This window comes from Canis aureus, chromosome 27 (genome assembly GCF_053574225.1).
Source record: "Canis aureus isolate CA01 chromosome 27, VMU_Caureus_v.1.0, whole genome shotgun sequence".
NCBI lineage: Eukaryota > Metazoa > Chordata > Mammalia > Carnivora > Canidae > Canis > Canis aureus.
In genome coordinates, this window is record NC_135637.1 from 20559112 (window position 1) to 20575735 (window position 16624).

The 16624-nt window shown below is 42.3% G+C and overlaps 1 protein-coding gene across 2 annotated transcripts; it reads right to left on the minus strand.

The window, feature by feature from the left end:
• Positions 1–2023: 2023 nt before the first annotated feature.
• LOC144300002 (piwi-like protein 1) lies at positions 2024–16265 on the minus strand. 2 transcript variants are annotated; one of them, XM_077875967.1, is made up of 8 exons: positions 15369–16265; positions 9151–9265; positions 8492–8677; positions 7889–7961; positions 5564–5764; positions 5320–5423; positions 3166–3236; positions 2024–2765 (listed from the first exon to the last, which is right to left on the minus strand). In XM_077875967.1, exons 3-8 carry the CDS (start codon positions 8518–8520, stop codon positions 2578–2580), a joined length of 666 nt encoding a protein of 221 aa, XP_077732093.1. In that variant the 5' UTR covers positions 8521–8677; positions 9151–9265; positions 15369–16265; the 3' UTR covers positions 2024–2577. The 2 variants fall into 2 exon arrangements, with proteins under 2 accessions (XP_077732093.1, XP_077732092.1); XM_077875966.1 differs by lacking the exon at positions 15369–16265 and having other exon boundaries at positions 9151–9558.
• Between the last annotated feature and the right edge of the window lie 359 nt (positions 16266–16624).

Here is a 16624-nt window from a genome sequence, read left to right on the forward strand (position 1 = left end):
AAGCTTTCAAAGTGAATGCAGCTGCACAGCAACCAACTTCTGCTCTGTAGACTGAGGTGCATCTGGGGAGACAAGGGTGGTATTTGAGAGGAGACACTTTGTATCACAAAGTGTTAGATAAGTAGAGTTTGTATAGCAAACTCTATTTTAAGCTGCCTGAGGACCCTCGCACTGTTTTCCAGAGTGGCTGCTCCAGTTTCCTTCCCATCAGCAGGGCCGGAAGGTTCCCCTTTCTCCACATCCTTGCCAACGTTCGTTGTTAAATTTAGCCATTCTCACCAGTGTAACGTGGTACTTCATTGTGCTTTTGATTTGTATTTTCCTGTTCACAGGTGTTGTGGAGCATTCTTTCCCATGCCTTTTGGCCACGTGTAGGTCCTCTTTCGAGAAACATCTGCCCCTTTGCTCTGTCCATTTCTCAAGTAATATTAAAATATGTCATTAGGGGCGCCTGGGTGGCTCAGCGGTTTGGTGCCTGCCTTTGGCCCAGGGCGTGATCCTGGAGTGCCAGGATCAAGTCCCACATCAAGCTCCCTGCATGGAGCCCGCTCCTCCCTCTGCCTGTGTCTCTGCCTCTCTCTCTGTGTCTCTCATGAATAAATAAATAAAATCTTTTAAATAAAATACATCATTAAAATATAAAAGTTTAAATAAATAAATAAATAAATAAATAAATAATATATACAAGTTAAAAAAGGAAAGATTTCAAAAAGAAGACTTGATAAAATAAGAAACTAGGTGAGATGAGAATAAAGGAAAAAATAGAGGATGACTGTATCTTGAAAGAAAACGGAATCATACAAGGAAAACCTTGAGTTGCTGTGCTCTGTTCCCCAGTGCTAGAGGTTCCACTTCTGTTTGGTCAGGAAATGTGCTGGTCACCTGTCCTTCCAGCTGATCCTGCCAGGAAGGGCCTGCTGCACAGATTCTCAGGTGTGTGTGCCTGGGTGGTGTTGCACCGACCTTGTCAGGGGGCCAGGCTGTTTGCTTTGTGAGGGTTTTGTTCCCTGAAACCTTTCATGTCTTTTTGGGGAGTGAGAGGCAAAAAGACCACACCCTGATCTCCAGCCCCAGAGATGAGGGATGTGGTGACTGACCAATCTGCAGACTCCGATGGTGCCTGCCTACTCCAATTCTCTCCTAGGGGACCTGGGGGGACGCAGAAATGTGCAATGTTTAGGTTTCCTCAGGCAGTCTTTGCCGCTCCTGCCCTCCCCGCCTCTTCCTGGAGGAACGGGAGGTGTGTCCCTTTCTGTGGTTGCTGGCCCCCCACAAGGAGAACGTTCAACCGGGCCAATGCTGACCCACTCTTCCTCTCCCAGAGGAAGGTGGAGGCTGTGTTCCAGGCCAGTGTGGACGGGGGTCACCTGGCCCGGCGGGGGATCGTGGTTGATGGCACCACAAACTGAACATTCTCGCAGGCTTGCTCATCTGAACCAGTACTTGGGAACTCTGCTGGCTCAGGCACCTGAGTGCTTTCTGGCCTCCAGGAATATTGAGAACCCCCCCCCCCCCGCAATGACCTGTGGTTCTGCACCCTTTCACCAATGAGTCCCTTTCAGGCAGGGACATCTCTAGAGGAGCACACTTCTAAGGGCCCAGATTTGAACCTGGGGGCACTTTCACTTTCCTAAAGGTGGCTTACACGTGCTCCCTCCCCCACCCCACCCATTATCCTCTAATATATCCCTTTCCGTTTTACTTCTCCACACTCCGCTTCATTTTTTCACTTTTCTATTTGTACACTCAGCCATTCTTGCTTACAACTCAGCTTGATTTCATTGGTGTTCAGGATGGCTTGATAGTTATGTAGCTAATTTTGGGGGACCAGCTGACATGAGGACCTCTACTCCGCTTTCTTCCATCCATCTGAAATTTATTTTTTTTTTAACAGGCCTAATCCAACTGATCAGGAGGTTAGTCCATGAACCTGTCATTCCCCAAAATTCAAGTTTGTTTTTCAAATAAAGTCAGCTTTATTTAGGATCACGCAAACTACTTGAAGCACCACACACACAGGATTCCTTAAGAAGAATCTGCGGGAGGTATAGTCCCCCCACACACCAACTTTACTGTCCTAGCTCCATGAGCCTGACTTAAGCAGTAAGAGAGGTTTCTATTCACAGCCACTCACATCTTAGGGGGAGGAACTTCCTCACAAGGTTGGGGCTGCTTCTATCTGTGGTGGGAACCAGGCCCCAGTGACAAGCAGAGGAGGCAGAGGAGAGGCATTCCCCAGCCCTAGGACCTACAAAACTCCAGAATAAAGAAGTTGACTAAACACAAACCATCACCAGGCTGTGTTTATGGATTTTAATAAGTACCCGAGCTTAACAAGCCCTCCTACATCAAGGCTTGCAGGGAGATTAGAAAAAAAGGAACAGGTTCTTAGGGGGTTCCATGGGGAGAACACAATCTGGAACGTTCTAGTTCTGCTCTGTCCTCTGACTTGGGTGTGGACCAGAAAGTCAAAGAATGAATTCCCCATCCAGCAACTGATGCCCTCTGTGCCATGCTCTCTCTCTTAATTCACAGATCATAACTGTGATATTCCTTTCAGAGACTGAAATGTAGAGTTTACACAATCTGCACTTTACAATTTATATACCCAGAGTCTTTAGGGTACACAGATTTCAAGGAGGACTCAATCTGTGGGACTTCATGATCCATCAGTGCTTGAAGCTGAGCATTCCCAACTCCATCCCGATACACAATGATAGCCTGTAGTAGAAACTGATTATGTTTACACCAGAGCTTCAGGGCAGCTGGAAGGAAACCAGAAACACGGGTGAATAAGCCGTAACTCAGAACCAACTGGCCACTGCTATTTGTAACAGCTTCTAGGTTCATGTTCTTTCAATCCTGTAGCCTCCAGGACACATTCACTGCCTTTTGGTCTTCACGTGAGCTCAGCATTTCTCAACAGCACCACTACAGAAATTCTGAGCCAGATAATTCTTTGTGGGGGCAGAATGGGTGTTGCTGTCTTCTGTAGCATGCCTGGTCTCTACCCGCTAGTTGGAGGCCAGTAGCACCTCCATCCCACCTCCATCCCATCCTAGAGCGCATCTCTAGGCATTGCCAGACATCTCCGGGGGGACAGTGTGTCCGCTGGCAGACAACTACCGGATGGAGTCAGGCAACCAATCTTGATGGGACACTAACCTTCCAAGCAGGTTTTAAGCCCGTTCACAAGCTCTTGACCCGACTCCTGGAAAATGCACTGAGAGAACCACCTGTTTGGAGAAAATAAGCTGTCAGTTTGAGATACGAGTCTTAAAATTCCCTTATTTTTCATCCTGAGTTAGTCTAGAACCTCTGGTGGTGGTGGGGGGAGGGGAGAGTCACTATGGGTAGCTGAAGATACAGTCAGGAATCCATTCTTTGATGCCTCTGCCGATATCGAAGCATTGGTCTCTTCCAGTACCCTAGGCATTCATTAAAATTGTGAATGCACACAAATAGGAATATGGAAGCATTCACTAACATTGGTACAAATTACACGCACTTCAATGTGCAGGACTACTGCTGTCTCATGGTGGACACCCAAAATAAATAACCAGTGTTACTGGAGATTGCCGCTTTCAGGCTGAGGTCTTAAACAATGGTTCATCCATAATCATGGTTTGAGGGAACCAGTTGCTTTGGAGCAGTAATTTTTACTTGACCACTACCCAACAGTTCAAGCAATACTGGTCTCAAGTTTCTATACCCTGTTTTTTTTTTAATTGCTTCAAAGTATTACAATGACCTGACATGATATAATACATTTGTCTGCTTCTTTTCCAAAATTTACAGTCTACAAGATGAAATCATGGTATGTTCAAATGCTGAGAACAGAGCAGTGGAAATGTTGTGCCAAAAAGCAAGATTTCAACATTATTCATGAACTAAATGAAATCATTTGGGGAATATAAAAATTAATGAAAGGGAATAAAGGGAAAGGAGAGAAAATGAGTGAAAATCTCAGTGAGGGTGACAAAACATGAGAGACACCTAACTCTGGGAAATGGGGGGTAGTGGAAAGGGAGGTGGGTGGGGGTTGGGGTGACTGGGTGATGGGCACTGAGGGGACACTTGGCAGGATGAGCACTGGGTGTTATATGTTGGCAAATTGAGCTCCAATTTAAAAGAATTAAAAATTAAAAAATGAACTGAATGAGAGCTTAATTTCTTCCCATGATTGAAACATTATTTTCCACATGCCCTTCTACCAAAAAAGCAAACCAGTATTATATTAAACTAGAACTGGAACTAGACTGGAATAATTGATGCCATTCATGAAAATAAAAATGGACCCCCTTAAAGAATACTCTGTAATTATACCTAGGGGGCCACAATTCTCAGGAAGCATAAAAATGACTGGTGATGGTTATACACGTGCTAATGCTCAAGAAACTAAACTGAAGAATGTGCAAACTCTTTTGAAGGTAGGTTCTACTCTAAGCACAGAAAACAAAAGTATCCCTGGAGCAAGGGAGAAACATGAGATGTGGAAGCATATCTTCTTCGGCAGATCCATTACATATAGATCTGTGAAGAGCAGATCCTGTACCTATAGGATTCTGATTGTATTCCTAGGTCTGTCTTCCCCATGTGGGGCCTGAGTCCTTCCCCATGTGTTAATGGGGAGACTCACTGATCATCAGAGCCCCCAGTGAGCAGAAATCTAACGCTTGGAATCTGTGACTATTGTATCGCCCCTGGGATTATGCCCTATGTCACAGTTGGCTTTAGGGGAGATTTTCCAGATGGACCTTATCTAATTTCATAACCCCCTGAAAAAGCAAGATAGCAGAAGGGGGAGAGAGATTTGAAGCAGAACAAGGAGTGTGTGCTCTGGGGGAGCAGGGCATTCGAGAAGGAATATGGATGAAGTCCCAGGAGCTGAGACAGGTCTGTAGCTGGCAGCCAGCAAGGAAATGGGGACCTCTGTCCTTAATCTATCAAAAACAAAAACAAAACAAAACAAAACAAAAAAAAGATTCTGCCACAATATGTGCACTTGGAGTAGGACCTCAAGCCTCCAGAGGAGGTTGTGGCTTGGCCAACATGGCCAACCTGATGGCTGCCTGACACACCTATGCGCAGACACAGGAGTGTCCTCTTAAGCTGCCATGTTTGTCATCATCTGTTAAGCAGCAACAGAAAAATGATATAGATCCTTCCACATCAAATGTATTTGGAGCATAACTTTGCCAGAAGAGGGAGAGAATACCCTGCCCATGGCCCTTGTCAACAAACATTAGTTAGGCCCACCTCTCCTCTTTGGCCTACAGCTAGTTACCATCTACACAATGTCTGCCTACGCCCACTCACTGCGTCAATTCTTGATTGATGCTGGACACGAAGCCTGCAACTGACTTCCGCCGATTTACAATATCATGGAAAGAGTTGATACCAATGAACATCGCATTCTGTAACTGAAAATATTTTTAAAAAGGTAAGACATTGAGTTAGAACACAATAGAAGCACAATTAAACAATTGCGTTTAAGATGGTTGAGTCTTAAATTCCACTGAACACAAGTGAAATAAAGAGAAGGCAATGAAATCCAACGTACTCCTGTCTCCACCTTCCAGAGGGCTCCTCCCATCTTGCAGTTCATCTGCTGGGCAATCTTTGTCGCAATGGTCATCAGCGTCTGGGGTTTGTCTAAGGTCCGTGCCACGACACACTGGCTTGGGGTCGGACAATTGACACACAGGTATTGTTTTATGCCATCATACAGGTCTTTCTTTTCACTGGACAGCACACAAAGGACCTTGAAAGAAAGCAGCAACAAGACTACCTAGGACATGAAACCACAGTAATGGGAGAAGTGGATGTCACGTCAAGCAAACTACCTAGGTGGAGGAACAGAGTCTGTTCATTCAATCCACAGCTGGCCCAGGAGGGTAAAGGGTCTGGAATCCCATTCCATTCAATAATGGCGAAGGTGAGCATATGGAAGAAGAAAGAGCCTAGGAGCCAGGCACGGGCAATATGCATGAATCACTTGCACTTGCAAAGTCTTTACGTCCTGGCTATTCTGTTTCTAGGAGTTCATCACGAAGTTGACACAGAGGGTTAACAAGCACAGACTGAAACGTACCATCATCAGGAACGTCACCACTTACATGATGGGTGCTGTGAGAGCACTTGCCAAGCATTGTACTTGACTCAGTTAATTCTTCAATAACCTACTGAGATCAAGACTAGTATCCCCATTTTACTAGTGGGGATAAGCAAATAAGCTCAGGAGTTATGGAAACTGATGTACAGGCAGCAGGGCAAGACTTCTAACACGTGCTCAGACCTCCAACAGGACATGGGATCATAAGAAAGAGCAATTACTGTTTGGTTGCTTTCTAACTATAATGGAAGATCCTCAATGTATTATTTCTAACATGATGATGCTTCTAGGAAGATTTTTTGGGGATAATCCTCAATCAGACTAGGGAAATTCCTTTCTCATTTTACAATTTTCTTTTCACGTGAATGAATGTGGAATTCTATCAAATGCATTTTGTACTTTTTTTTTTTACATTTCATCTGCAATTATTTTTCCTATAATTCACCACACTAACTGTTTCTTTTTCTGAAGATTGCATTTCAGGCTTACTGTTATCCTAGGCCCATGGTATTCTACTTTTTCTTTTAAGATTTTTAATTTACTTATCTGATAGAGAGTGAGAATGAGAGCTATCACAGGAGGAGAGAAAGAGGCAGGTTCCCCACTGAGCAGGGAGCCTGAAGTGGAACTCGATCCCAGGACCTGAGGATCATGACCTGAACTGAAGGCAGACACTTAATTGACTGAGCGAGCCATCCAGGTGCCCCATCTCCTAATATTTCTTTAACCTCTAGCAAATCTGTTAATCATGAACTCTCCTTGTTCTTAATGTTGCCAAGCCTCCCTCAGACTGTTTTCTTCAATCTTGACAACACCAAGTTTTAACACTTCTTGCTTTCGATCTGTCATTCTGTTTAGTTTCTGCTTTTTGTTTATTTTATTCTACTTTGTTTTGGTTCACTGCGCTTAGTGCATTAAGGTTCAGATATGCTTTTCTTAAAGCACCTAATCTTTTGCGTACAGATTACACACACACACACACACCTCCATTTATTTATATATATACACATATATAAATATACATATATATTTATGTATATAAATTTATGTATATACATATACACATATATGTATATTTCAATAGCTCAATAAGTCAAGCTTTTAAGTACAAGTGCAAAATCTAGATTCTAATTTTTTCTGTGATGATTTCTGAGTAGTATTCAGAGAGTGATCAGCTAACGTATCCTACAATTTCAGCTTCTGGAATAGCATAGGCCAGTCTCCTCCTAAGAAGAGCTGTTCAAACTGATGAAAACACAGGGACTGTGCCTGTTTGGGGCTCAGCCAGTCTAACAAGGTCATAAAGAGTTATTAGGTTAAGACAGGAAAGAAGTAGGGACCCAGAGAGGTGATCTCAGCAATTGAGGCCACTTTCTCCCAAAGTGTCTGCCCACTCTCCAGTGAACATGGTTGAAAGGTCAGAGACCATGAACAGGCTGACAGCCTCAGAGACAGGAAAGGACAGAAATTGAAGACAAGTCGCTGCCAAAGAAAGGGCACTTGAGATAGATTTTGAGCGTCTACCACTCAAAATTAAACAGGTGAGATTTATAACACTACAAAGTAAGACAGCAAGCTGCTGTCAATGGGATGCCGGGGTGGCTCAGCGGTTTAGTGCCAGCCTTTGGCCCAGGGTGTGATCCTGGAGTCCCACATTAGGCTCCCTGCATGGAGCCTGCTTCTGTCTCTCCTGTCTTCCCGTCACTTTCATGAATAAATAAAATCTTTTTTTGTTGTTGTTTTTAAAGGAAGTGCTATCAGATAGACACTTACCATCTGTGTTTTGGAGGAAACATGATTTTCTAAGACAGTTGTATAGGACTGGACTGTATCACTTACTTCAAGCCTAGAAAATAAGTATATGTCATCTGTATTCAAAAGGCAAATATGTAACAAATGTTTTATGCAGCCCAATGGAGCACCACATAAAAACAAGGTATAATGTTAAAAAAAATTACTTTTAACTAATGGTCGTGAAAGATTTACTTATTTGAGGGAGAGCTTGTGCACGTACACACATAAGGGGAGGGGCAGACAGAGTGAATCTTAAGCATACTCTCCACTGAGCACCCAGCACGATCTGAGCCAAAACCAAGAGTCAGATGCTTAACTGACTGAGCCACCCAGGTGCCCTGAAAGTTTGTTCTTAAAACAAAAATAAGTTCAATTTTTGGCTTCCTCAGCATGTATCCCAATAGCCAAAACTATATATCCCCAAAGCCTATTTTACAGTTAATTGGAATAGATTAGACTTTGTTTACAAACCTCCATGGTTTTAATACAGTGACCAATTCCTATAATTTAATATCGTCTGACTCCACTTTACCTCTGATTTGAAGATCGGTTGTTATAGATCTTAATTTCAGCTCTACTTACATTTTTGCCTCTCTCATAGCTATGCCCATGGTGGGTGTGACTTTCCGTAGACTGTACTAAGGATGAAGCCGCTCCATAATTTCTCGTAGGATAGAGTATTAGCCAATGATCTAGCGACTTCACATTGAGTAAGGGTCCACTTCTGGTCTCTCTCAACCAATCTGCAAACTGTGGATGGGAGTCAAACTGGAAGACACAGTATAAGACTTCAGTTTTTAAAGAAATACCATCAAAGAGCCTTTCTATTGCAAATCCTTGCTACTTCCTACCGAAACATTATAATTTTAAACTTTGGTCAAAACTGAATTACATATTCTTTCCTTAAGATAGTGGTAAGTAATACTGGGATTCTATCATGGGTTACTCTGGATTGTTTGGATTCTAGCTATTTGACTCTTAAGGATATACTTGGCAGATTGTTTTGCCATAAGAGATGTCCACCAACACTAACCAAAGGTAAACTAAAGTTTACCTTTAACCAAGGTGTTACATACATTCTAATCGAACACCTGCTTGCTCTCCCGTAGAGAAAGGACAAACAGGCCAAGTAGAGAGAGCAGAGAGTTACTGACCTGACTTAGGTCCTCTGCATTATTATTCATTTGGCCCCAAATGACTACATGAGTAACTAGAACATGACCATTTTGAAGCTGTCTTACCACTGTTCTTCCTTGAAAAATTCTTACTCCTTTCAAGATCCTCTTCGAGAAGGACAAGAAGTTGGTATCAAACTTCAAACCCCAGAGTCAAAGTTCCCGTTGTACCTCCCTATTTCTGAAAGTAAAAATATTTCCACAGAATCAAACCAAAGGAAATAAGCAAAAGTGATGATTCATTTGCAAAATTCTCCTTTAATCTAAGATGCCTTGTTGTTTGTCTTCTGTATTGACATGTTGCAGAGAGAGGGTCTCTAGTACTTTGAAGTCATGTCCTTACTCTCACATTTGTGCTTAGGGTCTTTCTATTTTGTTCTTCCCCTCCAGACCTCCTCTAACTTTGCATCGATGGAACAAATAGAGTTGTTCCCACAAGAGGTCGTTTTCTTCCAACCTGTTGTTTTTTAGTTGGAGAATTCTGCACGGGTCTCAACTTCAGGACACACACACAAACACATACAGAGAAGAATAGGACTTAACATTTGTATAGTATTCATCAGTTTCCGTAATTCGTGCTGCCTTTTTTCTGGATCCAACCTCATATGAAGAGCCAAGTCTCTCATCACCCTGTAATCTTTTAGCATTTTAACTGATAGACCCTTAAAAAGTTAAGAAGATATAGCTAAACAAGCAAGAATAAATATGTATGTGAAGAAGCCTTGATGGTTTTATCTGGAAGAGGAAGAGCCAACGGAGAGAACACAGCTCTGGGTCATTATGGAGTACTGTGAGAAGCCTGTACTTCTACATCATAACATCTGGGGCTTGAAAGGGGTGGTCTTCTATGAGGACTGCATAAATCTGAAGTACCTGTCAGGTAGCATAGCTCAGGAACCAGCATTATAGGCTTATGGGGTACGTCCTGTTGGCTCTTTTTCCATTTACCTTTGCTGATCAACAGTGGCTGAGTTAGGTCGGTAACCTCTGTATTCTACTGCTGCTCAAAAGAGGTGAGAAAGAACACTGGTGTGACTGTCAGCAAAGGCTAGTCAAGTCACCTAAATAGGTACATAAAAGTCTGGATCACTAACAGAGGCCCAGGGGTGTGCTAGGAAGACTATTTCCCCAAGTTTAAGAACACGTTAAAGATACTCTTAAAAGTCTCTTAATTTAGATGTCCCAGGGATGACCTCTTTTTTCCCTGTAAGCACACATGGCCCAGGAGAACAAGACTCTCATAAACATAGTGTTGCCCGCATTCACCTCTAGGATTTGGATGGATTCTTGTCTCACATTTAGATCTTTCATCCTTTTTGAGTTTATCTCTGTGTGTGGTGGCAGAGAATGGTCTAGGTTCCTTCTTCTGCATGTGGATGTCCAATGTTCCCAGCACCATTTTTTGAAGAGACTGTCTTTTTTCCAGGGATCGTCTTTCCTGCTTTCTCGAATATTAGTTGACCATAAAGTTGAGGATCCACTTCCGGATTCGCTATTTGGTTCCATTGATCTATGGGTCTGTTTTTGTGCCACTACCACACTGTCTTGATGGCCACGGCTGTGTAGTACAATCTGAAATCTGGCATTGTGATGCCCCCACACAATGCGGGTCTTCGTTTTGAATAGTCCCCTGGCTATTTGGGGTCTTTTCTGGTTCCACACTAAACTTAAGATGGTTTGTTCCAACTCTGAAGAAAGTCCATGTTATTTTGATAGGGATTGCATGAAATGTGTAAATTGCCCTGGGTAGCATGGACATTTTCACAATATTAATTCTTCCTATCTATGAGCACGGAAAATTTTTCCATCTCTTTATGCCTTCCTCGATTTCTTGCAGAAACGTTCTGTGGTGTTTAGGGTAGAGATCCTTTACCTCTTTGGTTAGGTTTATTCCTAGGTAGCTTATGCTTTTGGGTGCAGTTGTAAATGGGATTGACTCCTTAATTTTCGAGGCTCTTCTAACAACAACCTGTCAGTCAACAGCTCCTTCTATGTCCATTAATTTCCCAGGATCTCCTGTGGAAACAACAAAAGGAAAAACGAGCAGACAACCTGGGGACATCTGCCCTGGAAAACGGGTGAAAATATTTACCATCTTGAATAGCAAGAACTTGACCCATCAGCGGAGATCCCAGAGGGTAACATGAAAATTGATTCATTAAATAGCTTCAAAAATCTTGTCCTAGGGGCATCTGGGTGTTTCTGTCAGCTAAGTTTCTGCCTCCTGGTTTTCAGCTCTGGTCATGACCTCAAGGTCATCAGATTCACCCATATTCAGCATGGAGCCTGCTTCGTATTCTCTCTTCCTTTCCCTCTGCCCGTCTCCTCCTTACACTTGCTCTTTTGCTCTATCCACACACACAAAACAGAATCATTATTCAGTTTTGCTCGGGGTGCCATTGTTAAGACAAACCTCCTAAGCCGTATTCTTTATGTTTCATGTGTCCACACCTTAATTTAAAAGGTCAGTCATTAGTTTGTGGCCAAAATAGTGAAATCGCATTGAGAACTCTAATTTGGTCAGATTTAATGGGAGGGGTTGTGAAGCTAACATTTGGACATACTAGTCTGTGTTAAATATTAGCAAAATGTTTTCTGTTTTTACATTTTTTTACTGGAGTTCAATTTGCCAGCATATAGCATAACACCTAGTGCTCATCCCGCCAAGTGCCCCCATCAGTGCCCATCACCGGGTCGCCCCAACAACCTGCCCACCTCCCCTTCCACTACCCCTTGTTCAGTTCCCAGAGTTCGGTGTGTCTCCTGTTTTGTCACCCTCACTGATATTTTCCCTCATTTTCCCCATTCCCTTTATTCCCTTTCACTAATTTTTATATTCCCCAATGGAATGAGACCGTATCAAGTTTGTCCTTTTCCCATGGACTTATTTCACTCAGCATAATCCCTCCAGGTCCGTCCCGTCGGAGCAAATGGTGGGTATTTGTTGTCTCTCATGGCTGAGTAATAATTCTGTTGTAGCTGTGGACCACATCTTCTTTATCCATTCATGTCTCGATGGACCCCGAGGCTCCTCCAGAGTTTGGCTATTGTGGACGTTGCTGCCATAAACATTGGGGTGCATGTGTCCCTTGGCTATTCAGGGTCTTTTCCGGTTCCACACAAATCTTATGATGCTTTGTTCCAACTCCCTGAACAAAGTCCATGGTATCTTGATAGGGATTTCATGAAATGTGTAAATTGCCCTGGTTCGCATGGACATTTTCACAATATTCGTTCTTCCAACCCTCATGAGCATGGAGTATTTTTCCATCTCTTTGTGCCTTCCTCCATTTCCTCAGGAGCATTCTGTAGTGTTTAGGGTATAGATCCTTTACCTGTTTGGTTAGGTTTCTTCCTAGGTATCTTATGCTTTTGGGTGCAATTGTACATCATATTGACTCCTTAATTTCTCTTTCTTCAGTCTCCTTGTTTGTGTATAGAAGTGCGACTGATTTTGGGCATTGATTCTGTATCCTGCCATACTGCCAAATTTTTATGAGTTCTAGGAATCTTCGAGTGGAATTTTTTGGGTTTTCTATGTACAGTATCATGTCATCTGGTGTTTGAAAGTTTGAAGGCAAGTTTGACTTCTTCTTTGCCAATTTAATGCATGTTATTTGTTATTGCATGATTGCTGAGGCTAGGACTAATACTCTTTTGAATAGCATTGGTGAGAGTGGACATCCCTATCCTGTTCCTCATCTTAGGGAAAGGTTCCCAGTGTTTCCCCATTGAGAACGATATTTGCCGTGGGCTTTTTGTAGATGGCTTTTAAGATGCTGAGGAATGTTCACTGTATCCCTACATTCTCAAGAGTTTTGATCGGGAATGGATGCTGTATTTTGTCAAATGCTTTCTCTGCATCTATTGAGAGGACCATATTATTCCTGTTTTTCTCTTGTTGATATAATCTACCACATTGATTCCTTTACAAGTTTTGAACCTGCCTTGCATCCCAGGGATAAATCCCCCTTGGTCATTGGTCATGGTGAATAACCTTAATGTACTCTTGGATGGTATTGGCTAGTATCTTGTTGAGAATTTTTGCATCTGTGTTCATCAGGGATATTGATCTCTAATTCTCCTTTTTGGTGGGGTCTTTGTCTGGTTTTGGAATTATGGTGATGCTGGCCTCATAGAACGAGTTTGGAAGTATTCCACCTCTTTCTCTCTTTCTGAACGGCTTTAGTAGAATAGGTATGGTTTCTTCTTTAAACGTTTGATAGAATTCCCCTGGGAAGCCATCTGGCCCTGGATTTTTGTGTCTTGGGAGGTTTTTGATGACTGCTTCAATTTCCTCCCTGGTTATTGGCCTCTTCAGGTTTTCTATTCTTCCTGTTCCAGTTTTGGTAATTTCTTCTACATTGCTCATTATATGTTTTTAAAATCGGTGTAGCCCTGGTGGCACAGCGTTTTATTGCTGACTGAAGCCCAATTCTTTGTTCCTGGAGACCTGGGATTGAGTCCCATACAGGGCTTCCTGCATCGAGCCTGCTTCTCCCTCTGCCTTCTCTCCCTCGCTCTGTATTTCTCATGAGTAAATAAAATATTTTTTTTAAAAAAAAATTTAAAATCAGTGTATTTCTTTGGTATTGGTGGTGCTCTCTCCTTTTTCATTTGTGATTTTATTAATTTGTGTCTTTTCTGTTTTTTTTTTCTTTTCTGTTTTTAATAAGTTTGGATAATAGCTTATCTATCTTTTTAATTCTTTAAAGAAATAACTCCTGGTTTTGTTGATCTGTTCCGCAGTTCTTCTGGTCTCTATTTCATTGAGTTCTGCTCAAATCTTTATTAACTCTTTTCTTGTGCTGTGTGTAGGTTTTATTTGCTCTTTTTTGTCCAGTTCCTTTAGGTGCAAGGTTAGCTTTTGTATTTGAGTGCTTTCCAGTTTTTGGATGGATGCTTTTATTGTGATGTATTTCCCTCTCAGGACTGCATTTGCTGCATCCCAAAGATTTTGAACAGTTGTATCTTCATTCTCATTAGTTTCCATGAATCTTTTAAATTCTTCTCTAATTTCCTGGTTAACCCTTTCATCTTTTAGCAGGATGGTCTTTAATGTCCACCTGTTTGAATTTCTTCCAAATTTCTTCTTGTGATTTAGTTCTAGTTTCAAAGCAGTATGGTCTGAAAATATGCAAGGGATCATCTCAATCTTTGGTATCGGTTAAGACCTGATTTGTGACCCGGTATGTGGTCTATTCTGGAGAAAGTTCTATGTGCACTTGAGAAGAATGTGTATTCAATTACGTTTGGATGTAAATTTCTGTAAATATCTGGAAATCCATCTGGTCCAGTGTGTTATTTTAAGCTCTTTTGTCTTTGGAGATGTTGTGTTTAGGAGATCTGTCATTTACAGAAAGCATGTGTTGAAGTCTCCCAGTGTAAGTATCATTATCTAAGTATGTCTTAACTTTGGTTATTAACTGATTGATATTCTTGGCAGCTCCCACATTAGGGGCATACATATTTATGATTGTTAAGTCCTCTTGTTGGATAGATCCTTTAAGTATGATACAGTGTCCCTCTTCATCTCTTACTCCAGTGTTTGGGATAAACTTTAATTTATCTGATATAAGGATGGCTATCCCTGTTTTCTTTTGAGAACCATTTGCATGGTAAATGGTTCTCTAACCTTTTGTTTTCAGGCTGTAGGTGTCCTTATGTCTAAAATGAGTCTCTTGTAGACAGCAAAGAGATGGGTCTTGCTTTTGTATCCAGTCTAAAACCCTGCATCTTTTGATGGGATCATTAAGCCCATTCACATTCAGAGTTACTATTGAAAGATATGAATTTAGTGTCATCATAATACCTATTCAGTCCCTGTTTTTGTGGATTATTTCTTTGGACTTCCTCTTTCTTTTACAGGGTCCCCCTTAATATTTCTTGCAGAGCTGGCTTGGTGGTCACTGAAATCCTTTCAGTTTCTGCCTATCTTGGAAGCTCCTTATGTCTCCTTCTATTCTGAATGAGCGCCTTGCTGGATAAAGGATTCTTGGCTGTATATTCTTCTCATTTAGGACCCTGAGTATATCTTGCCAGCCCTTTTTGGCCTCCCATGTCTCTGTGAAGAGGTCTGCTGTTAACCTAATACTTCTCACCATATAAGTTAGGGATCTCTTTTCTCTTGTTGCCTTAAGGATCTTTTCTTTATCTTTGGAATTTGCAAGTTTCACTATTAAATGTCAGGGTGTTGAACGGTTTTTATTGATTTTAGGGGGGGGACCTCTCTATTTCCCTGATCTGAATGCCTGTTTCCCTCCCCAAATTCAGGAAGTTCTCACCTATGATTTGTTAAAATACGCTTTCTGGTCCTCTGTCCCAGTCATCGCTCTCTGGAACCCCAAGTTTACATAGATTTTTCCTTCTGAGGCTTTCATTTATTTCTCTTAACTTTCCTCATGCTGTTTTAATTGTTTTTGTATTGTTTCCTCAGCTTCCTTCCTTCCCATCAACTTGTCTTCTATGTCACTCACTTGTTCTTCTACCTCATTAACCCTTGTCGTGAGGACCTGCAGTTTGGATTGCATTCACCTCATTTAATTGATTTTTTAAAATTCGGCCTGATTAGATCTAAATTCTGTAGTCCTGAAGTCTTTTTTGCTTTTTTCCAGAGCCATCAGTAGCTTTATAATTGTGCTTCTAAATTGGCTTTCTGACATTGAACTGTAAGCCAAATTCTGTTACTCTGTGGGAGAGAGGACTGTTTCTGATTCTTTCTCTTGTGGTGAGTTCTTCTTTCTAGTCATTTTGCTCAGTGCAGAGTAGCTAAAAACAAGCTGTACTTGTTAGAAGCCCAAGCTCTTCTCTCTGTAGCGTTCCAGCTGTTCTCTCTTTAAATCTCAGGGCGAATTTGTAGGTTTTCAGGATGATTTGAAAGTTACCTAGGTAATTTGGTGGGGACACGTGACTTGGGGGACCCTACTCTTCCGCCATCTTGCCCCACCCTTCTCCTCGCCCAAGGACAATCTACAAATGACGATCAGATCAAGCCAGCAAACTCCTCTGTGGGAACCCCCAGGGCAGGGACATGACATTTCCCTTATCTTTGGATCCTAGAGCTGCACTTTCCAGGAGAATAGCCGCTAGCCAGATGTGCCTGTTTATAACTAATTAATGAATTAGTTCAATTCATTAAATATACATAAATTGAAGCATGTTAACCCATCAGTCACACTAGCCACATTTCAAGTGCCCGATAGTTATGTGCCAGAGGCTACCTATTCAATGAGTCAGAGGACATTTCTATTACCACAGATGGCTCCCCTGAACAATGGCTGTGATCCTGCACAGGGGCTGCACCTGGACCCCACCTAACCCAGCGTGTGTCCATCAGAGCTGGGATCTCAGGTGGATCCGTGTGCAGGTGAGAGCTGTCATGATCCTGTGGAGATGGGGAAGTGCCAGGTGAAGGGGGATCCTTTCTGTCACTGAAGGTTTGCAACTGTGGTCACTGTCCTATTGAAGGGCTCTAGTTCCCGGAGCCCAGGAAGGATGAGGACCCAGAGGAAGAGCGGGTGATGCTGGGTGAGCGAGCCTG

What these genes read in the sequence shown, in the direction of transcription:
- LOC144300002 (XM_077875967.1), bottom strand. Translation starts at nt 8,520, where the DNA reads ATGGGCATAGCTATGAGAGAGGCAAAAAT. An exon ending in TTTCCTCCAAAACACAGATG is followed by an intron (nt 5,765 to 7,888) that starts GTAAGTGTCTAT and finishes CTTTCTTTCAAG; the next exon opens with GTCCTTTGTGTGCTGTCCAG. An exon ending in TCTGGAAGGTGGAGACAGGA is followed by an intron (nt 5,424 to 5,563) that starts GTACGTTGGATT and finishes AAATATTTTCAG; the next exon opens with TTACAGAATGCGATGTTCAT.